The 24670-nt window shown below is 44.4% G+C and overlaps 2 protein-coding genes across 3 annotated transcripts in view; one reads left to right on the forward strand and one right to left on the reverse strand.

Moving 5' to 3' along the window:
• Nucleotides 1-8416, forward strand: part of CCDC146 (coiled-coil domain containing 146) — a 70852-nt gene extending 62436 nt beyond the window's left edge. The window contains exons 16-19 of the mRNA XM_034063357.1: nt 4457-4585; nt 5397-5534; nt 6842-7090; nt 8213-8416. Of these exons, the coding sequence (XP_033919248.1) occupies nt 4457-4585; nt 5397-5534; nt 6842-7090; nt 8213-8416 (720 nt within the window). The remainder of the gene's footprint in view (nt 1-4456; nt 4586-5396; nt 5535-6841; nt 7091-8212) is intronic.
• Nucleotides 8417-9266: 850 nt separating this feature from the next.
• Nucleotides 9267-24670, reverse strand: part of GSAP (gamma-secretase activating protein) — a 50056-nt gene continuing 34652 nt past the window's right edge. Inside the window, exons 24-31 of one of the 2 annotated variants that reach the window (XM_005148391.3) lie at nt 23709-23804; nt 19781-19851; nt 19123-19217; nt 17859-17978; nt 14119-14180; nt 11559-11663; nt 11327-11420; nt 9267-10318 (exon numbers count right to left, since the gene is read on the reverse strand). In XM_005148391.3, the coding sequence (XP_005148448.2) occupies nt 10218-10318; nt 11327-11420; nt 11559-11663; nt 14119-14180; nt 17859-17978; nt 19123-19217; nt 19781-19851; nt 23709-23804 (744 nt within the window). In that variant the 3' untranslated portion in view covers nt 9267-10217. Of the gene's footprint in view, nt 10319-11326; nt 11421-11558; nt 11664-14118; nt 14181-17853; nt 17979-19122; nt 19218-19780; nt 19852-23708; nt 23805-24670 lie in introns of those variants that run through there. The other variant, XM_031048334.2, reaches the window with a different exon arrangement.

Here is a 24670-nt window from a genome sequence, read left to right on the forward strand (position 1 = left end):
TTCCTGCCTTTCATGTCTCTTTAAGTCTTGGGTATTTCTGACTTTGACATCTTATCTGTCCTGTTTTTCTCCTCTCCTGCATTTCCCAATCTTCCCATTTCCCCAGAACCTTTTTCCTTTTTCTCACTCCAGAGGTGAATGAAACTTTCCAGTATTGAATGCCAAATGATTATTCAACAACAGATATATTTATTTCTGTTAGAGATGCACCTCTTGGAATAGTGGGATGAATGCATATGTTTTACTCAACAGGCTGCAGAAACTGCATCCCTGTCTTGGTGGCAATTGTGCCCATTGGGAAGAGGAAAAGCACAAGTCAGGGCTGTGTGCCAGCAAGAGCAAAAATTTCACCCGGGTCTCTTGTATTCCACATGAGCTCCTTAATCATCAAACTGATCTATGTCCCACTCATATACTTTCCATCCAAAGCTGCCTATTTCCACAGTAGAGCTAAACACAGGTGAATAGTTTTAGCTAATGAAATACCATTGTCTTAATCAATACCAGACCTCTCCTGAGCAAGTGCTGGTGACATGGACTGAGTATTTTTGTCACTATCAATGTAAAGCATTAAACCCAGAAATATTTGCAGGTACTTCCTCTGTCTGACACAAAAAATACCTGGTGAGATGTTAAGGTAGTTTCCTCTGGGCATAAAACTATGTAACTTTAGACTGGGACTGCACAGCAAGGGGCTGTTCCCACTGACTGGAATGACCCATGAAAACTAAAGTGCCTTCATGCACCAGAGAGAAATACTTAGCATTAAGCATTAATTAGCCCAACATGTAGATGTGCTGAGCTGTCACGATGGGACTTTCGTGCCTCAGGGTTCAGCTGACGTACAGGGACTGACAATTTATTTGAGGCATTTGGCATCAGTGTTTGTCCAAGTTTTAGTACAAATCTCCACACTGCATCATTAAGGAAGATTTTCTTAACCTTTAGCTCGGGTCTTTCTTGCTGCAGTGTGAGAACACTGATTTGTGTTCTGTCCACAAGGGACACGACAAACGGATCATTCTCTTCCCCCCTGCAGCATTTCCTGTTACTGGAATAAAGTTAATCACATTCCTTTCCCATCCTTCTGCTAGGCTACACAGCCCTGGTTCTTTCAATCAGCCTCACAGATTTTTCCTAGATCATCCTTGGTTTTGCACTGCTTTTTCTTGATGCCTGAGAGTGAAAGGATTCATTGAGGCATCTTGCAGGTTACAGTCCTGCCTATGTGTCCAGGTATGATGGTGCCTTCTTTGCAGCATGACATGATTCATCTCCATGTAAATGTAACAACCAGACCTTCTTTTAAAGAAAGAGTATCTAAACGGTTGATCTTGACTCTGTACTTGTGCAGTTTGTCCTGCCTACCTGCAGCACCCTGCATTTGTTATTTAATATTATGGCTTTTGTTCAGACCTTTCTTCAGACCACGATAAGTTTGCATTTAACTGGCTATTTACCTCATATTTTCATCAAGAACCCATTTCCTTGGTGTGTTTGTAAGAATGTCACATGAAACTATATTGAAGCTGTGTCAAATCAAGATGTATGATACCCAGTATTTGTTGTCCACACACCTGTAAATGATGAGAGTAGGGAACTGGTCAGGTCTGGTATGACCCAGCACACTTGTGCTCTCTGATGTCCCTTCTGCTTTTCAATCTTCATATAAAGAAAGTTCAATTATTTGTTCCAGATTTATCTGTCAGAAAGTGACATTATCTCTAGTTCCAGAGCTCCTTCCCCCCTCCCCTCCATTTTAAAGACACGGTGTGATATTTGCCCTTTTCTAGGGCTCAATGTACCTCACCTTCCTTCTCTGAGGTCTCCAAAATAAGCAGCAGATCTCCACTTCTTCAGACCCATCCCTTTATCTAGGCATGTGTTCCCACTTGTCTGTCTGTCCTGCAACCATTCCTCCTGACTGATTACAAACAAATGTAGAAAAGCCTCTCTGATAGAGCCTTTTCTTACCCCCTGTATCAAATCCACCCCAAGAAAGAAGTGGTATTTTTTGTTTGGTTTGGGACTTGGAATCTGTTAGAACTCACATAAAGTTTTGTCCAAGGAAAATACTACAAATTAGGAGAAAAAGAAAGATGCCTATAGTCGCATCACTTAAGCAGTCACAGAATAGCATGGTTATCTCTAGATGTGCTTTGTTTTCCATACTTTTGGGTTAGCCTTCATCAAATCACTTCCAACTCGTATTGCCTTTAAATCGAAGCCTAGTATGAAACTTTCTATGGAATTTCTTTCCATTTTGGACAGTGGTTTTGCTGGTTTAGTCCTTCTGCTCTAAACTAGCTATTCAGTCCTGCAATATTTTACTTGGTAATCTTGTAAAGGCATCACCGCCTCCACAAAGCATTTTCACCTGAGCGAGTGGTTGAGAAATCTAGCCCCAGCTAGGAAAAATCACTGGAAGTACAGCTGCATCCTCTTATTTGTGCTGGTCCTGCTTTTACATTCTCCCCTGGCGTGTATTCTTTGGCTTGAGTTTTAGTTGCTCAGAATTAAATCTTCCAGTACCTGGTTATGCACTGAATCATGGTTTGCCAAGGAAATTGTTCATTACAGTCATTTAAGGTTTTTCCTTCACCTTCTCTTAGACCAAGTGTAAAAGAAAGTGCTATGTGACACTTTTTTACCATAACAAGCAGTATTGAAGACCAGTGCTCTGGTAATGGTCCATTACCACCCGAGAAGATCTGTCAGCTTTCCCTCTTCCATGACTTGCAAACTTACAGGGACCAAACCCTCCTGGTAGCAACATCTAAACATTGATTTTGTACTTCTGGTGACTGCTCCTAACCTTGAGAGCTGGTGATCACTTATTTCCTTAATATAGTATCTGATGGTTAGAATTCCTAGCAATGTACTTGGGTCATGTTATGTCAGTGCCAATACGTCACAGCTGCAATGACAATGCACTGACAGACAGCCAGGTGCGTGTCCAAGCACAAAACCCCACCACTGTTTTGCAAGTGCAAACATGAAGAAATGTTCCCAATCACTCCTTCAGGAAGTATTTATGTGAAGCATGGATCCATCCAGTGTGTTCTGGGAAGCAATATTCCATAGGAAGGTCTCACATCAGCAAGGTCACGCAACACCTGCCTCTGTGGGTCCTGGGAGTGACACATTGCTCAGTGTCACCACTGGGTCACTTCAGGACACCTGCCTGGAACTTCACTACAGAAAACCATCAGTGTTAACCAGTGGGGAAGCGGGATGCTCAGGTTTAACTTGCATCCAAACTGTCAGACAGGTGCATCCTTCCTACCTCCCTAAATTGATCAAACATAAGATTGTAAGGAGTAAAACAAGACACCCCATCCTAAAAGTCTGGTGTATTCCTGAGGATAAAAACATAGTCTGAGGACAGACTCAACTGCTGGGACTCAACTTCTGGCAGACATCAGGGTCTCTGTCCTGCAGCTGTCAAAATGCAGTTCCCTTTAAGAGTAATTAAGAACAGCTCATGATCTTCCGTATTACCCTCCCTCACTCGCAGTACAAGAAAACCTTGTCTGTATTCTGTGGGTCAAGCTGTGGGGGTGAGGTAGATGGGAACGAGCTCCCACTGTGAGTCCCCGCATTGCCCCTTGCAGCCACCTCCACCCCTGGAAGCACTGGCTGGGCCAGGCTGCAGAGACCCAGGCAGGGTGAAGGAAACGGTGCCAGCGCAGGCTCCTGCCATTCCCAGCACTGCTCTCCCTCCTCAGGATGGAGCTGGAGCTGTGGCAGGTCTTAGCTCACCCCAGCAGTCAGGCTCCGTTCCCTGCCTGCACACAGCAGCCCTGAGCCCACCCCACTGCAGCTCAGGGCAAATCACCCATGGGTCTTCATCCAGGCCACCCAGCAGGGGCCGAGGAAGGGATCACTGCCTGGAACAGCCTTTTTCTGGCTTCCCAAGTGTGTTCAGAAGGTGAAAAACATCTTCCAGTACAGGGCTCTTGTGATTCCCTGTGGCTCAGTGAAGAAACCTCTTCTGTGTGGCTAAATTAACACAGTTTCAGATGGCTGTGTTGCACATGGAAGAGGAGTCAAGGGAACAAGTGTTTGAGACCCTGGTTAATGGTTTAAACCATTAGTAAGATGAAGCTGATTTCTATTTGTGCATTATAGGATGAGTTTCTGTAACACAATCTGCTGGTTTTCAAATTCCCATTCTAGGACAGGAGAATGAGGTCTGCACACTGCCAGTTCTGCAGGGAAGTGTTTCCCAGTGTTTGACCAGCATCGTTTTGCTTAGATTTATAGCCCTCCTCCCCCCGCTCACCCAAAGCATCCAAGGCCAGAGTCTTACTTCTAAGTCTAGGTGGTAGCAGAGCAGCCATGCCAGTCCCTTTGGTGTGGTTATCCTGGTGTGAGATACAGAGGCCTTCCATCTCTGGTCATGCTTTTGGCTTCCTGTCTGTCAAAATAACTGCTGTGGGTTTTCCTTTTCCAGCATTCCCAGTGCAAGGACAGGATTAAACAGATGGAGGAAATCTTTGCTGACCCCGCAAATGAGAGCAGAAAGCGAGACCTGGGAGGGGAGGACCCATCTCCACCTGAGCTGCTTAAAAAGATTGAGCAGGTAAGATCACCTCTCACACCCAAGCTATCCCACTGTATTTAACCTCTCAGAAAAAGCAATTGGTATCTTTCATTTTAAAAGTAAACTAAGAGTAATAATTATATGTGAGAATAATTATGACTGGCTAATGGGAACTTTGCCTTCTTACAGCAGGGCTGGAGGGGGAAGCTCCGTGCAGTTTTCCCAGCTCTGCAGCAACCTTTGCCAGCCTGGCCAGTCACAGCACCAACCTGCACATTACAATATGGGGGGGGGGGGGGGAGTGTTGTTCCTTGGAGTCATAAGATAAGCTCAAATGTTCTCTTTTGGCCTCTGTGTGATTTTAAAGTTCTTTTAGTTGCATGGTACTTACTTTCTACTTCTTAAGCAGAAAAATGATACTTTTTTACTTCTTAGTGTTTGGAGCCTATACCTTATTAGCAGCAGGAGGGAAAAAGTATTTAAAGCAAGACCTGAAACCCCCTCATTATGGTGTGACTCAAGGAACTGGAAGATTAAAAATTGTATATATATCACTAGGAAAAAAAAGCATTGCTTGCAAGAAAACCACAGCAAGGCTGTAATAATGCTGCTGTATCCCCCTGCCCCCCAAGAGGAGCTGGTCTGGTACTGAGGAACTGACAGTAACCAATGGAACCAACTTGGGGTGACAGCTGGCAGCGAGGGTAAAAATTCTGGGGATAGCTGGGGGTGAAGTGATGACTTATGGCTGTTCACCGGTATTATTCCAGCAGATCTCAAAACAATCACACCTTGTACTGCACCTTCCCCTCTCGTTTACCTTCTCCCTGCCTCATCCTTCCCGCTGCAGCTGGAGAGAGAACTGGTGCAGAAGGAGGAGAAGTTGCTGAAGATAGATCTTCTCTATGAGCACCTTTCCCAGCTGCTGAGCAGAGTCCATGCCACAGTAGAGGACAGGAAACAGGACAAGCTGCTGATAGCTAAGAAGGTAAGAAGGGCACTACGCACCCCGTGTGCCGGTCTACACTAAATGGAGCCATACTGGGGCAAGAGGTAAGATGACACACTTGTGAGTTACAAAAGCAGCTGGAAACATGGACAGGCAAATCATGTTAGCCTTCAGAACATACAGATGTTTAGCAGTGACGGAAATACAGACATACCAAAACCATCAGGTGAGTGTACTTGCTTTTTGAAAGCTGCACCACCAGTAGCACCTTTCACCAAGATACAGGATTAGTACTTTCTCAGGTAATATCCTCCTTGTGCACATGCACTTAACAGCCTTGCCACAGCAAACACGTCAAAGGATTCTACTCCAACACACAAAACCAAAAACTCAGTATCTGGCTCTGTTTCTTTGTTATTTAGGCAGGGAGAACTACACAGGAAAGAAAACTCATTTTCTGCAGTTACTTTTATATAATTACAGCTATTTCCTTCTAACCACCTGCAATACTGGTTGGGGAAGAGCAAGAAATCCTCTTCCCCCCACCTCCTTAAAAGAAAAAAAGCTAAAGAAAGAGTAGAACTGAGTGAAAGACAGAAAAAATGCTGAGTAATTCATCTAAAACAAGGCCAAGGTTGATTATTTTTTTCCTTAGGTGTTAGGTTTGGGACTCAGAAAGGCACAAACCACATCTTCATCATAAAGATTTAACTTTCCACAGAGAAACAACTTCGCTGTTATTTGGGTTTGTGAAATCATGGCCATGAGCTAATAAAACACTGTAAAAGCAGCAGCATGCCAGAAGTTAGACTCAAAAGTGATCAGACTCTCCCAGTTCCCTATTAGTCACTTAAAGTAGAGTATGTTTCTTTGGGGGGGTGTTGTTTAAATCCTCTCCAGTCAGACTCAGGGATTCCTGTCCCTTTCCTGTTTGCTACCCTGCCAAGGAGAACTTCCCCACTGTGTCCACATTATCACTCAATTATCCTGTAAGGATCAGGCTTATTGCACCCTTATTACAAAGTTAATTGTGCATAAACTCAATGAGCATCTGGGTACCAGGTTCCTGAGGGCAGCGGGAGCTGTGCTGCTCAGCTGGAAAGGGCAGGAGGTAATTACGCACTTGCTTTTCTGTATCTTGTAGCCGAGTCAATGCTCCCAGTTACTGTGGTTCCAGGTGCACACAGAAACACACAACCTGTTGCATTAAGTCATTTTCAATGAGAGCTGGTTTCTAAAACCTTGTCTGGTTGGACTTGTCACATACTTGACACTTACCAGAGTGTCCTGCCCAGCAAGTGTCTTTAGCAAAGCCCTAAAGAAAATGCAATTGTTATTTATTCCAGATAAATGACATGAAGAAGAAGATAAGGGCAAGAACCCAGGAGATGATGGCTCTTGTTGCAGAGTTATCCATGCAGCAAGCGCTTGCCATTAAACTCCAGCAGGAAGTGAGAGACAAGGAACAATTTCTGATGATTGTTTCATCAAGGATAGATCAAGGACTTCCCCCTCCTGAAGAAATAGAGAATGAGTGTTTGAAGATACTACGCAATGAGAAGATGCAAAAAGAAGCAGCTGAAGCCAGAGCTAAAGTAAGTTTTTGTCACATGTTGCAATTAATCTCTTTTCACTGCTCTTGCTTGTCTTTTGGAAAGAGCTGTGCTCACTTGCATGACGGGTTGCTGCTAAACACAGAGCTCCAGGACTCTGTGGAGATGATGGCATAGGCAGAGATAACTACTAAAATGGTACACTGCAGTCTGGCAACACCACTTGGAACTGGCCCTTGAATCAGGGAAAGAATACACTAAAAGGAAAACTCACCTCGTTATTAATTTGTGAGATCCTGTTGAGGGCTGAAGGGTGCATCCTGTCTTCCACTTGTTTTCCAGGTAAAGCTGCAGAAGGTGGGTGTCAGCTTCAGGGAAAACAAATTTAGTGTCTTCCACACACCAGAGGCAGTGAACATCAGATGAGAAGTAGCAAGAAACCAGACTGGTGGGCAAGGCACTGAGGGGAGGCAGGGCAGTGTAGCAAACAGTGCTTCAAATTGTACCCTGCTGGGTACTTTCCCTCTGTGGTTGAGACCATCAGTGATCCCAAAGAAGAAAAAGCAGTATCAAGGAGAGATGTGCATATAGAGGGAACTCTCAGTGATGGGAAATCAGCTTTGCTGTACGACTCCTTTAGTTGATCACTGTAAGGGACCTGAAAGGTGCACAAAGCTGGGAGAGGAACACGCTGTGCATGCACTTACAAGTACCTCAACTCACACAGAAGTGTTGCAGTAAAATTGGGTTTAGGATATGAAACTTCTCTGTCATTAATACTTACGTTATGATTCGGTTTCCTTTCAGTGCTGTGGATACAGCAGTAACTGCATGCAGGTATGTCAGTGTAAATAAAGCCATTTTGAAGCATCAAAACTATTATCTTGTTCCCAAGATGTTCTGTGACACTTCCTACAAGTTTTAAAAGTTCATCTCATCTGTTTTCTTCACAAATAACAAAAGCATTAAAGGCTCAAACTGCTTAGTGTTTGAAAGGACAAACTCACATCTACGTAGTCAGTAACTCATGCTTTTCTTTTAATCCCCCTCTGGGCATCCTGGTTTGCTAAGGATTAGACAAGGCACTTCCTCTGTGAGGCATCCTGTACACTGGCTGAAGAGAGCACCGCAGCATAAAGTACATAACCCCTGTTTGTTCCACAGCGCGCTGCAGAAGAGGAGCAAGCTGCAGCACCCGGCTACATCCGCACGGCAGCTGAGCCACGGCCCACCGCCTACATCCCCAATGACGAGCACAGCCTCCCGCTGCCGCAGCCCTATGGTGCTCTGGCTCCCTTCAAACCAACTGAGCCTGGGGCAAACATGAGGCATTTCAGGAAACCTGTGGTGAAGCCAATCCAAGTCTGAACAGGCAGCACCTGAGGCAGCAGAGACCGTTGCTGGCTCCCGAATCTCAAGGGTCAACAGCATTTACACTGCATTGAAAGCATGTCTGTTATCATCCAGCCAAATTAAATACTGAACACAAAGTAGCTGTAAATGTCAAAAGCACAGTGACTCCATGTCGTGGTTTAAACCCGGTTAGCAAATCAGCCATACAGTCCACTTCCTCACTACCCTCCCCCTTTCTCCAACACCCCCCCTGCCCCCCCCAACTCCCGGAGGGACGGGGAGGAGAACTAAAAGAATGTAACTCCCATAGGTTGAGATAAGAGCAGTCCAGTAACTAAGGTATAACACAAATCACTACTGTTACCACCAAGAATAATAATGATAAGGGAAATAACAGGGGAAGAGAATACAACCATTCACCACCTGCCAACCAATACCCAGCCTGACCCGAGCAGTGATCTAGCCCTTCTGGGTAACTGCCCCCAGTCTACATACTGGGCATGATGTGCTATGGTATGGAATACCCCTTTGGCTAGTTTGGGTCGGGTGTCCTGTCTCTGCTTCCTCCTGGCTTCCCCTCCTCCCTGGCAGAGCATGAGACTCAGAAAGCCCTTGGTCAGAGTAAACATTACTGAGCAGCAACTAAAATCACTGGTGTTATCAGCGCTGTTCCCAGGCTGAAAGTCAAAACCACAGCACTGCACCAGCTACTAAGAAGGAGAAAAATGACTGCTACTGCTGAACCCAGGACACCCCAGCTCCCTCCTCCCGGCTAGGAGGAACCCAGTATCCCAAATGCAGTGCAGTATTTTACAATGTTAAGAAACATGAGTGCTCCTCACACTATGTTTATTTTTTTCCAGGTGAGGTTTTATTACATTTGATGACATTTTCTAATACATTTCATTAAAAAGAAAATGCTAGAAATCTTCTCTTGCTACTACTGTGATACAAAGTCCCCACCACTTACACAAACACACCAGCACAGCTTTCAGCAGCCTGGGACTAGACTTCACACTGGCCAATTTTTAGTTATACTGCGGAAAATATTTGTTCCCTCTATGCAGCTCCTGAGAAAGCTCCATCCAAGCTCCTGTTAAGATAAACTTCTAAAGAACTTTTTTCTTATCCTGTCTTGCTTACAATATATTACACATATCTTAACAAACCAACAAACAACAGAACCATGTCTCGTGCTCTTTAAAGAGATTTTGTGCTAATTATAAAACTGAATATATTAGAGCCCAACTCCAAAGGCAGTAGTACCATAAGGCAACACACGGCCACTGCGAGGGCTCAGCCCATCATTACTGATGCGTTATATATAAGAACTGATTCATCATTTGTTATTCCTACCTGCTTTACATAATCACACCAAGAAACAATTTTATTCATCTAAACGAGTAAGTTACTGGCCTCTTGTTACAGTACAAGACAACTGGGCTACCTTCCACAGGATTGTCTAGCTGGTTAAGATGACTGACACTGATATCAATTTTAACAGCATGTTTTGATCCCCACTGTAGTTCCACTTATTGACCACTTCAAAACAAAACCACAGACATATTTCAAACCTAGGCTTGTGCCAGGTGCATTTCTGCAAGATGTATCTCAAAGTTCGTAATTGCACCATTAATACACTGGACCAAACACTGCTTTGAGTAGCTTATGTCCATAACGGTGGCTATCCAAAATTGCAGGTGACCTGGGAAACAATGTGACATTTAAGTTTCAAAGAAAAACCTGATTGCACACTTGCTTCTGTGTGAGTACTTCTGATGAGAACCACAGCTGGGTAGCCTTCAACAAGACGACTTCAGGAATATTTGAGACCCAAAAGCGTCATGGTGTGTTTGAGTGCTGCTTCCTCCACAAATCTTACATTAACGTGGTCTTGTTTCTCATGTGGCTGCACACCTAGAGAAGCATCATGAGAGAGTCAGTATTTACACCATTATAAGTGCTGTCATACACTCAGCCCTGCAGTCGGTTATAAACATCTACAACAGATGAGGTAATAGGTGGAACTGTGCTTTCACACAGAATACCTACAGCTTTCAGTGAGCTGTTTGGATGCTCACCATGGAAAAAAACCCTGTCAGTGTGGTTAAGTAAATGATAACCCATAGAGAGCAAAGTCAGAGCCCCTCTGGGGCTGCCAGGGATTTCCACATGAATTCTACACAGGAGATCCAAAAGAAGATTTAAGCACAGTGGCCATGTTAGTGCTAGTAAATAACAAGGACCAGAGCACATTCCCATATACTTGTAACTCTTTTTCGTTCCCAAAGAGGAATATGAATATATCCATACATGCACAATCTTGTTTTACCCTGTAGGTCCTTATCCTGACCTTATTTTGCTTATTAGTACAGGCAGAGCCAGTAACACCAAACAGCACAGTGCTTCCCTTAGCACACCTTGCTTTTTCAGTAGAATTCAAAGTCTTCAGATGCTGATGTTCACTGTCTGAAGCAAGTGCCCAAACCAATTTTATATCACAAACAGGAACAGCTTTGAGATGAAAATATTACTTCAGAGCACCTCCTATTTTAGTGGTGTGGGTGCTCTCTTCTGAGGTGGTAAATCTGATCTGGGCTGCCTCTTGACCACCAGACTGTATAAACAAGGAACAAGCCCTTCTCTCCATCTGAATACAGAATAACACCTACCACCATGCTGTACATGAGCCATGATTCACTACACGTGTTCTTAAAAATGCAAGTTTGCCAACTGGATCCAACACACAGAGGATGTGCAGTGAAGCCTCCTGACAATTCCCATCAGCAGAAGACAACCAAACCTACACATCCGGGCATCACTGCAGTTGCAGAACTCAGTTATGTCAATACAGTCAGGGTACTGCCAAGTGTGATCATCAAAAGTAACAATTACTGATCTTCCAAAGTACAGAATTAACGTTACCTTGATTCTCTATCTCTGTCAACATACTGGTCAGGTAGTTAAGTGGCAAAAACTCTGCAGGGACCGAGAGTCTCTCAGGGGCAAACCTGATACACTGTAAGGGAGAATATGTCAGGTTAATTCAGAGTTGCACAGTACCAAGTTTCAGTGTTACCTCGAGTGTGCTGTAGTTTACAGAAGAGTCAGGAACCTCAACACTGTCAAAGCAAAGGATTAAAGAATGTGCTCTCACCTGCCTGTTCTCCAGTTTCTCGAGCAAGAGCTTCACATATTTCTGTGCCATTAAGTTAGCATTGATTGGATGCTTCCAAACCTGTCGGACTTTCTGACCAAGAGCCTAGTAAGCAAAAACAAACCCTCAAACCTGAGAACATAAACATGGGACACGGGAAACTTGGGAGGGGGAAAGGGAGGGAAAAAACCCAAAACAAATCCAAGCTATAACACAGATGCTTTGCTTTCAGACAGTGATGACAGAAGCTGAGACATCACTTTTAGCTATGGGGCCTTTCTTTTACAGGCAGTAACTGAGAGGTTACAGCATGCTCTCAAAATGTGGGAAACAACCCAAACCTACTACTCGGTACCCATGGAGCTACACAGTAAGTTTCTGTCAACTGGTGTGTCTCATTACCTCTGTCTCACTTTGCATGTGTACTTAAACATTAACAGGTGCTTAAAATGACTGTTTATCCTCTATTGTGACTCTCTGGCTTAGATCCAGTCTTCTCCCAAAGAACACCACCAATGCCCCATTCCTCAGTGCTCCTTCAGAATGGGGCTTCTTGGGCCCAGCCTCAGGAATGCTACAAAAGCAGAATATCAACAAGGACAGATACTAAGAACATAGTTTGCATCCCATTATTTAGGACCTCATCCTGGGAACGGATAACACTGATTCCCATTCCCAAGGGCAAAAGAGACTCAAACCGACATGTCCCAAAGCTTCTAATCCTAACCAATTAGCAAACAAATATGAACACACTGTGAAATGAGCTCCACCTTCTGTGAGTTCCCCTATCTAAATCAGGTCGAAGGAGGTGATCCTGCCCCTCTATTCTGCTCTCATGAGACCTCACTTGGAGTATTGTGTGCAGTTCTGGTGTCCTCAACATAAAAAGGACATGGAACTGTTGGAACAAGTCCAGAGGAGGCCACGAGGATAATCAGGGGACTGGAACACCTCCTGTATGAAGACAGGCTGAGAAAGTTGGGGCTGTTCAGCCTGGAGAAGAGAAGGCTGCGTGGAGACCTCATAGCAGCCTTCCAGTATCTGAAGGGGGCCTACAGGGATGCTGGGGAGGGACTATTCATTAGGGACTGTAGTGACAGGACAAGGGGTGACGGGTTCAAACTTAAACAGCAGAGGTTTAGACTGGATATAAGGAAGAAATCCTTTACTGTTAGGGTGGTGAGGTACTGGAATGGGTTGCCCAGGGACGTAGTGAATGCTCCATCCCTAGCAGTGTTCAAGACCAGGTTGGATGAAGCCTTGGGCAATATGGTTTAGTGTGACGTGTCCCTGCTCATGGCAGGGGGGTTGGAACTAGATGATCTTGAGGTCCTTTCCAATCCTAACTATTCTATGATTTTATGATTCTATGTTACTTTCAGCTGTATCACAATACAGACTACTGAAAGAGTTCATGTACATTTTCAGTAGTGCTTAAATACTTGTTTCTGATGCCACTGAAGCCATCTACTGAATGCTGCCTGCTCAAAATAGCCCAAGTCACCCCAAAGTGTCCTTTCTGGCAAACAAACTATCCTCTGCATTTTCTCCCAAAGCTGCACATAGATACAATGGGGCACTGAGTCCACTGTGCATATGTAACAAGCAGTATATGTCCCCTACAGCACTCGCAGCTCAGCCCTTGGCAGCAAAGCATGGTTGGAACGGTGCTCTCAGCCCACCAGGCCTGGGGCTGGCAGCTCAGAGAGGCCCCACACTGACCCCAGCTCACCCATCCCTGCCCAAAACAAGACACAGAGGACAAGGAACCTCCTGTGGAGCTCTCCTTCCCCACCCCTTCTCAAAACTGCTGCCAAATAAAGAAGCCCTTGTTCAAGGAAAACCAAAGAGGCACTTTGGGGCATGTGAACTATATGGACAGCTCATAATAAGCAAACAATAAGTAACTTATGTTGATAAAAGCCTGTTCTACAGCAAGGCCCTCCCCAAGGGGGAATCCCTGGTGTTCCTCTGCTCACTGCCATGTTGTGCCTCCTCTGCAGCACTGTGGTGTGCACTGGGAGCAAAAGGGGAATGGAGGAGTCAGTTTCCCATTCTGCTGGAACTTTTAATGGAGCACTAAGAACTAGTTCTGAGTCACCTCAGCAGCAGGTGAGATGGGAGATTTCACAGATGGAAGATGTTACAATTGAATCCCACCACAGTGCTGTGGTACAATCAGATTTTAGAGCTTTTACTGTACCAGCTTTTGAACACATTTGATTCAAAGTATAAAACCAAATGCTGAGGTCACGAGTGAGAAAGGCATTTGCAGATGCTAAAAAACACAAACCCCCTCATAAATCCTCTTTAAACTCCATTAACCCCCTATTGCTTTATGCAGATGAGTAATCTGCAGAACAGTGTCAGTCTTGTCTGACTCCTGCAGGGTACGGGAGACACTGTAAAACACTATGGATAAATATGCAGTTTAAGTTACATGGGTAACCTGCAGGTCACAAGCAGCAGACAGAGGTTCCATCAGCTTGATCCTATGCACAGAGAGGAGCTGCCTATGAGCTCCAAAATCCAAGGAACAACATCCAAAGTCATTAGTTACCTCGGGAAGTCTCATGACAATACTGAACTTCAGCTTTTCGTTCTTCTCAGTGTCGTCCAGATCTACAAAACAAACACAAATAAACCAAAACCCCATATAACTAAATCTTTCCACTTTCACTGAAGGCATTCTGAAAACACCTCTGTAAGAAGATGAAAATGTTAATTTTAAATAAGGGCTACCAGGAGTGTCAGTCATGTTTACATCATTTACATAAACACTTTTATGTGTATTTGTATGTAACTTCACCCTTTTATGCAGTGTTGGAATGGAAAGGTTATAGGCTTTTTAGAAAAGACAGGCCCGGTAGGAGGAGAGGGTGAGTTTCCCTTTATGTTAGGGATAGGCTGGAGAGTATGGAACTCTGTCTGGGGACAGGTGATCAGTTAACAGAAAGTTTGTGGGTCAGGGTTAAGGGGAAATCGGTGATGGGACACATTACTGTGGGGATATGTTACAGACTGCCTGATCAAGAGGAACCTGTGGATGAAGAACTCTACAGACAAATAGGAAAAGCCTCACGCTCACAGGCCCTTGTTCTCATGGGGGACTTCAACCACCCTGACATCTGTTGGGGCGACGGTACGCCCGGCACAAGCAATCCAGGAGGTTTCTCGATTGTGTGGAAGACAACTTCCTTCTGCAAGCAATAAAGGAGCCGACGAGGAGAGGTGCCCTGCTTGACCTCGTGCTCACCAACAGGGAAGGGCTCGTTGGAAATGTGACTCTCCAGGGAAGTCTTGGATGCAGTGATCATGAGATGGTTGAATTTGAGGTCCTCAAGACAGTGAGAAGAGCGTGCAGTAAGCTCACTGCCCTGGACTTCAAGAGAGCAGACTTTGGGCTCTTCAGGAACCTGCTTAGCAAGGTTCCATGGGATATAGCCCTAGAGGGGAAGGGGGCCCAAGACTCTTGGTTAATATTCAAGGATCACCTGCTACAAGCTCAAGAGTGTTGCATCCCAACTAGAAGGAAGTGCAGCAGGAGGGCCAGGAGACCTCCTTGGATGGAGAAGGAGCTGCTGAGAAAAATTCACAGGAAAAAAGAGGCTTATAAAAGGTGGAAACAAGGACAGGTGGCCTGGGATGAATACAGGGATGTTGTCAGGGTAGTTAGGGACCAAGTTAGGAAAGCTAAGGCCCAATTGGAGCTAAACTTGGCAAGGGATGTTAAAGATAACAGGAAGGGATTTTATAGGTATGTAGCGGCTAAAAAACAGACTAGGGACAATGTAGTGTCCCTCTGGAAGCTTTCGGGAGAACTGGCTACACAGGACTTGGAGAAGGCTGAGGTTCTGAATGGCTTCTTTGCCTCGGTCTTCACTGGCAAAGGCTCTGACCACAGCACCCGAGTCTTGGAAGGCGGACGCAGGGACTGTGAAAACCTAAACCTTGGGCCCACTGTACATGAGGATCTGGTTTGAGACCATCTTAAGAACCTGAATGTACACAAGACCATGGGACCTGATGAAATCCATCCTGGGGTCCTGAAGGAGCTGGCAAATGAATTTGCAAAGCCACTGGCCATCATATTTGAAAAATCATGGCAGTCAGGTGAAGTTCTCGATGACTGGAAAAAGGGAAATATAACCCCCGTTTTCAAGAAGGGGGAAATGGATGACCCAAGGAATTACAGACCAGTCAGTCTCACCTCTGTGCCTGGCAAAATCTTGGAGCAGATTCTCCTGGAAGGCATGCTAGGGCACATGAAAAACAACAAGGTGCTTGGTGACAGCCAGCATGGCTTTACTAGGGGAAAATCCTGCCTGACCAATTTGGTGGCCCTCTATGGTGGGGCTACAAAAATGATGGACAGGGGTGGAGCAGTTGACATCATCTACCTGGACTTGTGCAAAGCATTTGACACTGCCCCACATGACATCCTTGTCTCTGAATTGGAGAGACATCAATTTGATAGGTGGACCACTTGGTGGATAAAGAACTGGCTGGATGGCTGCACGCAAAGAATTGTGATCAACGGTTCAATGTCTGGCTGGAGACCAGTAACGATTGGTGTCCCTCAGGGACTGGTGTTGGGACCGGTCTTGTTTAATATCTTTGTCGCTGACATGGACAATGGGATTGAGTGTGCCCTCAGCAAGTCTGCCGATAACACCAAGCTGTGTGGTTCTGTTGATATGCTGGAGGGAAGGAATGCCATTCAGAGGGACCTTGACACGCTTGTGAGGTGGGCTGATGCCAACCTCATGAAGTTTAACCATGCCAAGTGCAAGGTCCTACACCTGGGTGGGAACAATCCCAGGCACAGCTACAGGTTGGGCAAAAAGGAAATTCAGAGCAGCCCTGCAGAGAAGGACTTGGGGGTGTTGGTCAATGAGAAAATAAACATGAGCCAGCTTCAGTGTGCACTCACAGCCCAGAAAGCCAACTGTATCCTGGGCTGCATCAAAAGAAGCGTGACCAGCAGGTCGAAGGAGGTGATCCTGCCCCTCTACTCTGCTCTTGTGAGACCTCACCTGGAGTATTGTGTTCAGTTCTGGTGTCCTCAACATAAAAGGACATGGAACTGTTGGAACAAGTCCAGAGGAGGGCCACGAGGATGATCAGGGGACTGGAACACCTCCTGTATGAAGACAGGCTGAGAAAGTTGGGGCTGTTCAGCCTGGAGAAGAGAAAGCTGCATGGAGACCTCTTAGCAGCCTTCCAGTATCTGAAGGGGGCATACAGGGATGCTGGGGAGGGACTATTCATTAGGGACTGTAGTGACAGGACAAGGGGTAACAGGTTGAAACTTAAACAGCAGAGGTTTAGATTAGATATAAGGAAGAAATCCTTTACTGTTAGGGTGGTGAGGTACTGGAATGGGTTGCCCAGGGACGTAGTGAATGCTCCATCCCTAGCAGCGTTCAAGACCAGGTTGGATGAAGCCTTGGGCGATATGGTTTAGTGTGAGGTGTCCCTGCCCATGGCTGGGGGTTTGGAACTAGATGATCTTAGGGTCCTTTCCAACCCTAACTATTCTATGATTCTATGATTCTATGTAACAATTTCTACAGTAATTCCAATGTGTTTTGACTATGTAGAACTTCCCATATTTGTATTTGTGTTTATTTTATCAAGACCAGGCACAGATTCAGACAGCATATTGTGTGAACATATTGTCTTGAACACTGGAGAAACAGCCCATAACAAGGGAATGTGGCTGCAGCTATGATGAAAGGCATTACTGCTGGAGTATCTGTTCCTGTTCATGCTGCATCCTGGGAAACTGGCTACAGTTTCCTCTTCCTCCCTTCTGATCTAGAAAAGGCAATTGGATCATAGACTCATACAATAGTTTGGGTTGGAAGGGCTCTTTGAAGGTCATCTAGTCCAAAGCCCCTGCAATGAGCAGAGACATCTTCAACTGCTCCATAACCTTCCCTGGCACTGAGGTCAGACTGGCAGGCCTGCACTTCCATAGAGTCACAGAAATCTCCAAATTATATGGTGATCTTCAGTATTTGCTTTCATAGAAGTCCCAAGTGGAAAAACTATAAACTGAAATTCTCCCCAAACAGGTATATCTTTGTCTGCTATGGAAAAGCTCAATCATAGTGTCTGAGCTCTAATTTTCTCCTTTCAGCTGGCCAACACCATCAGCTACAGTGCTGACTAAAACAACACTGAGAATAGCAGAGTCTCCTGGGTGGTAAACACTGTGTCTGTGTTTGAATGGCTGAAGCAACATCACTCCACTTAGCTGGCTGGGAACAAATGAACACATGAAACTCACTGCACCTTCCAGCAATTTCCTGACACAGGTTTCTGTCAAATGCAAGACTCCATTATCAATGTAGTGCAGGAGGGTGTGCAGAGGAAGACATCGAACACCAAGCCCCAAGTGTAGAGTGTGAAAACCTGTGAAAGAGAAACCAACTTGTTTGGTACAACAATACCTATTGTTTTCCTAAGTCTGTATTAGAGACTGAAATTACTGTAGGTAAAACCACCTCTCCTTAACTTCTGACTGCTGCTAGTTGGTGAGGAATCAGTTTATCAAAGTCATGTAGTCTTATTTAGGCATCCTGTAAGTCCTCTCAAGTACAGTCCTGTCAGAAACAGGAAAGCCACAGGGACTGAAAATAGTCATTACAGTCATGCACAGTCATTAAACATCTCCAGGCTGTTGCCTTATATCTGAATTGCTCTATTATTTCGACTTTTATCTCCCTCTTTCCTCCCAATTAATCAAAACCTGAGGCCTCACCACCCTCAGTATGGGGCTGCCCCTCACATTCCCACACACAGTGTTAAATTTCTTATTTAACATCAGGCAGACGATGGTCTTGTCATCAGATGACACCATTACATGGCAGTATTTGTGCCCCCACAGTGCAAGTCTGAAGGCCAACCTCAAACCACAAGCACCTTCAAAGACTGAAGACAGATCAGAAAATCCAAACTTGAAAGATTCAAACTGAATCAGAAAGCATTAAGAAGCCTTTCCCTAACAGAAATAAGCACATGCTTTGAAAAGTCTAAGGGATTATGAGGAGCTCTAGGAAATGAAAGTGCTATCAAGAACAGCACTTCCATCAAGGCTGGAGGTAATCCTTTCACAGCATAGAACTGAAAAACATTATCAGGGCAACAGCATGAGAGAAACCATTCTCTTTTTACCCCAAGATAGGATTTTCCCTCCCAGCCCTTGATACTAAAGTCTAGTTTGTCTAAGAGAAGTATATTCTTTTCTTTTAAAAGGAAAGTCTAAATCTTCATTCTAAGCTGAGACTATGCCCAAGCATTCCAGTGGAAGCTGAAAACAGAACTAAGCCTTTATATAGAGACAACCTTTGGTGTTTCTATTCATAGTAACTATTCAGTTTTCTTTCATTACACTTGCATGTGTTTATGGACAGTCTTCCCCTTTGTAACTGTTTTGAATAGATTTCAATACTGCCAAAGCTAATTTGACACATGTGCTGCAACTTGTGCTCTTCTGCGAGGAATTCCTAGCACTGCTCTCCTCACTTACCGTTAAAAGGCAAAACACAAGACTTACCAGGAGGTAAAGGCAGGCACATGCCATTTGCAGCTTCCAGAATCCGACTCATGATGTGGAACACTGCAAACTCTCCTGCACTTCCTCTCTCATTGCTGTATTTAACAAAGCAGCAACACATTAGGTACCTGAAATGCCCACACTCTCATGGAGATACGGTTATGTTCTGGTACTACATGTACACTTCGGTTGAGCTTCCATGACATACTATCTTGTCTACTCAGGTGTCTGTCACCTAGCAGCACTAGCTGTTCAGTGTTGACACACACAGTCTCTGTGGTGTCCCCTTCCTCCTCCCCTCATTCCTACATATTTGCAAGTCTCAGCAGTACCTGGTATCAACAGCAACAGGTGAAATATTTTGAGTGCTGGTGTAAGTGACCTGACTTTTATAGGCATTTAACACCCACTTCCCTGCTTCAGACTACTCAGAACTCAGCAACTTTGCACTCCAGCTGTACAACAGCCTATACAGTTAACACTACTGTTGGCTCAGAGAGGGCTAGCAGGCTCATTAAGAGGAGTACATGACAGTCATACTGACATTCACAGTAGAGTAAACACCGACTGTTCAAGCAAGTAGTGTTGTTGAAGACCAAAACTAATATGCCCATGTTTTAAAAGGCAGGCTGAAAACATTAACAGATTACTTGCTCACAAGCAGAAGATGCAGGAATGAAGATGGTGTCTTCTCCAAACTTCTTTCATTATTTGATGCACCAGATTCAGCTGCAATGAAAAAGAGAAGACAGAATGTTTCTAGGAGCCTGTGTACAGCAGGTATCTGGCCTTCACTCACTTCACACACCAGTTTATGTTCAAAAATCCTCATGAGACCAAGACTCCAGTATTTATCTTTGTTTTGGTTTTCTTTCCCTAGCGACACAAAATGTAAAATTGACAAAAATTTGAATTGTAACTGAACTGCCTTTTTTAAAAGTTTAAATTAACTGCTTCCAGTTCATCAAAGCAGTGTGCAAGACATACAGGATCTTAACACATCGTGCTTCTTGGGGACCAACTGATCTCACATGCTTGCATCAACTTCTCAAAGACCTGTTTGCCATGAAAGTAAAAACTGCATGTCCCACTTGGCAAGGAAAGGTCCCAAGGGCCAAGACAAAACTGGATGATAAAATTGATAAATGATAAAAATGATAAAAATATTAGCAAAATAATCAGTTTGCTAAGAAAAGTCTGCTGGAGAAATCACCAATCTAGTCCTGGCAAGGAGGAAAGGTGAGACAAGCAAATGCCTTTCCTCTACTGAGTGTCTTTTTGAACTTAGTGAAGTAAAACAATCCCTCAGCCCATCCTGTTGCTTCTTTGTGCTTCCAGCACAGACTGTCAGCATACAAAAGCCACAATAATGCTCTCACTTGGGCCTTCTAAGCTTCTGCAGCTGACAGAGAGAAACCACACCAGAGAGTTGAACTAGCTTCCTCGAGCCAGCCCCTCATGGTTGTCATGTGTAACCACTTCTGTATCTCAGTAACAGAACTGAGATGCTTCCTCTACCCCTTTTATCTCTGGACCTCAAAGTGCAGTAATCAGTCTGTCCCAGGGAACTGTCAGGAAGCAAGTCTGACCCCTCTTTAGCAGAGAGGTATCATGAGGAGTTACAAGCCCCTTTTCTCCCATCAAGATGTCCATAATCCAGGAATCCTTTTTCCCCCACAATCTTTTCTCCTCATAGGCCCTGTCCCCTCCAACCTCTAACTTGTCCCAGGCTCTAAGCAAGAAATAGGACACACAGGAGAGGTTCCTATGCAAAGGCAAGAACAGAAATACTGATCTTCAGCTGCTCCTGAGTTCTCTTCACTGTACTTTGGCCAGAAAGCTCTAAAAGGTAGCACCTTCTTCCACCACTTCACCCAGCCTTGTGCGGATATCTGATGCAGAATAACCACTTAATACTTTCCATCTTCATACTTCCTGGATACAGTGAAAAGCTCCAGTTTGATCTCTCTGGAGTATGGCAAGTTTTCCCCACTCATTTTCCAAGAAATGAGCAATTTCCAGTTTTCAGACAAGGGTCACAACAACTGCACATGCTGCCAGAATGACTTTCATCTCCAGCCAGCACACAGGGTGCAGCTAAGGACCTCTGCATCAGGAGCTACAGCTGGGTTTGAATATTAGTGTTGAGGTGAAGGAAAGGTTCTTACAGACTCTGAAGTCACCCTTGTTATTTGTGCTACATTGTTTTCATGGGTGTGATACTCCAGAATCAGTATTCTGTACTTAACAATACAGTAAACTAAAGCTTTCAGAGGGTATTGAAGGATGGCAACTTCCTAAATCACAGTCAACATACTTAAAACTTAAATATAGGCATCCCTGTGACCAGACATCCTCATCAACCCACTTTGGACATCAGCATCTACCATCTACAATGGACATCAAACAAAATACATACAGAAAGAGAAGCCATGACTCAAACTTTTTCCAGTACATAACATACAGCTTAATGTGCATGAGAGAAAGGAAACATCATCTGGTTTATAGAGGCAGGACAAGCAGCTTTCTCGCCAAGGCCAGCAGCAGGTCTCTTGGGAACAAAGAGCCTGACCTACAGCTTCATGGCCAAGCCATTTTTCACTTAGCAACAAAGATGTACAAAATGAGTGTTTTCTGTGCAAGTATCAGAAACCATTTCCCTTGGAGTGCTCTAAATTAGGGGAGAATACCTGGCCAGCAGCAAGACAGTGCATGTAGTAGGGCCTAGGCTGACATTTGCAAAGAACCTGCCGCCCTGAAACATCTACATTTTCAGGCATTGATGCTGAGTAGCCTGAGGTTCCACTTCAACCATTTGGAGCCACAAATGCTCAGCTCCTGTGGATGTTTCTACAGTAAAGACATGGAAGCAGCCAAAGAAAAGAATCAGCAGCAAAAGAGAAGAGGGGGTGAGACACAGCCTTGCTTTCTTCCAGATCCTCTCCTGTGCAGGGCATACGAAGCAGTCTTGAGGAAATTCAAATCCAAATGGTGTCTGCCTTCTATACCTCCGCAGTTGAGACTACATCAGACGACAACCAGCCACAGATATCAGCAAAAAAGGGGCAGCCACTGCAGCAGCTTTCAGAGCAATTTCAACAGTTTCTACCAAAGCTGCCTGTTGACTCTGTCTCCCCTTTCGCTCGCTGTCAGGGCAGCAAACGTCATGCTGCTTCTGTACGTTATTTCACCCCCTTCCTGCCCCACTGAAATGAATGGAGAGAAACAGACATGGAGTAAAGCTAAGGTTAAGTGACTGCAGAAGAAAGAGAGAATATGGCCATACAAACAGCCACTGGAGGTAAGGGGGCATGGGGACTGGTGCCCAGGCATGCTCAGGCTCTGCAGACTCCCAGGCACATGCAGGAAATCCCACCAAGACATTTCATTCACACTTCCCCGTGTTACTTCTCTGTATACAAACACACACAGCTCTCTGACACCAACCAGCCACTCTGCTGTTTTACAAGGAGCTATCAATGCTCCCAATGTGTTGGCTGCTTTGACTTCAGCTGCAAATGATTTACACAGTGGCTACACACCATGGAGCCCTATTCTTAGCCACTCCTTCACTCCTGAATGTAATAAAATATTTTATGATGGCAAACAAGCAAGCAAGTAATTTCAAGTCTCTGCATGTTTCACTAGTCGGTAGCTCAGCTACAGGTTGATGATGCTATGGAAAACTGTCAGAAGACCCAAACCAACTCTTTCCCCTGAAGATCTTCCAAACATCTAGGCTACAGGAAAGTTTAAGATGCAAGAGTTTCTGATTAGGATGAGGGGAAACATAACTCTAACAATGAAATAATTTCTGATGATTCCCAAACTGCACCTGAGATGCACCAGCCAGAGGGCAGGAGCAATTCTGAAAGACACATTATCTTTGCATATAGCAGCTTTTCTAAGACTGAGAAGACTGTAAAATGAGTTGAAAGAATTCTTACTTTTAGTGATGCTAAAAAAATTAACTAATCCTGAGAGTTTGCTGCTGGGGAGGGCTGAGACTTGCTTTCATTGTAAGATTTAGTCTGCAATAATTTAGTCTTGCAGATCAAGGCCGCACAGCCATTTTTGTGTCTTTTATCTCAGTTTATATTAAGAATGAACAAACAGTAACTGGAAAGTGAACAGAAGGAGAACAAACCTTCCACTTGTACTTTTTTTCAGCACTGTTTGCAGGTACAGAGCTTTGGCCCATGCTGTGCTGTTCCTATATTAATCAGCCCCTGATGGCACTTTCATTATCCAAGATATGCAGCAATGTATTCTACACCAAACAAAACGGATCTAAAGACCATTCTTTCAACTTTCAGGAGGAGTTCACATTTTCACTTCTGGGAGTAGACCACATTTGTACAAGCTGTAAAGGGAACTATTTCTTCTGTATTCTGAGTGACCAATACAACTCTTTTTAAGTATTATTTCCTTTATCAATATATATACTATTAAGCAGCAGAGTAAACCATCTTAAAAGCAATCTCCTCCCACCAAATACAGGCTACATACACACAGTACGTACACAAGACCTTACCCTCCAACAAATACACACTTGCTCACAATAGTGACTATGAAATCAAACTAACCAGGTTTGCGACATAATCCAAAACTATTTGGTCAATCTTCTTTTTTCCTACATACTGCAGATGTCTCATAAGGTGATCCTTTAGCTGAGCAACCATCTAGGAAGAAAAAGCCAACAATTCAGTGTCCTTGGGCATCTTCAGAAAGATGGGAAAGGTTCAGCAGGTGCAAGGCCTGATCAAGCAACACTACCACAACAAAATGTTTCCCTGTTACAAAAGCCCAGTTCAGAGCGAGATCCCAAGCTCAACACAGTCTCGCCAGATTCAACAGCAGATGTGAATATTCAGAATGGTTACTGGTGCAAATTCAGCAAAATGAGTGCTAAGTTGAACTTTCAATGACACTGAAGAGATAAAGATTACAGTTCTTGCGTCTCTCTGGGCCAAGCCAAGGAAACAGGGTGTCATAGTTTAAACCCAGCAGGTAACCCTGTTATTACTTAGAAATTCCTTCCACAGGGTCAAAGAAGGATTTTAACATGAACACAGAACCCTAAGCATGTAAGTATTCATTATATAAAAATAAACCTGAGGGACATTATGACAGAGAAAACTTGCACAACTAGTGTTAATAGCTGAGAACACAAGAACCTGAGTGATTAATGGCAACTGCAGGTTAAACATTAATTGTAAAGTCTTTAATATAAGGTGTTTGTTATCATCCAGCTTGTGCCACTCCCTATGCTCTCCTTTCTGAAACATTCTCTGGCTTCACATAACTTTGGACTGCAACTCAAGTCTGTGCTGGCTCTTTGCTGAGAATTACTGTGAAGTGTTATTTGTTCCATAGCACAGAGTAAAACTGAGGCAAGCAAAAACTTCTGACTCAAAGAGTTATCAAGTAAATTGATCTCAGCGTGCCAGGGCAGCGATATAGGTATTAGGAAAGCACAGGCAAAGGACGGCAGCGGCCTGCTGTTTGGATCTGTGTGTATCAGCTACAGGGAACGAATGTAGAGAAG

This window comes from Melopsittacus undulatus, chromosome 5 (assembly GCF_012275295.1).
Source record: "Melopsittacus undulatus isolate bMelUnd1 chromosome 5, bMelUnd1.mat.Z, whole genome shotgun sequence".
NCBI lineage: Eukaryota > Metazoa > Chordata > Aves > Psittaciformes > Psittaculidae > Melopsittacus > Melopsittacus undulatus.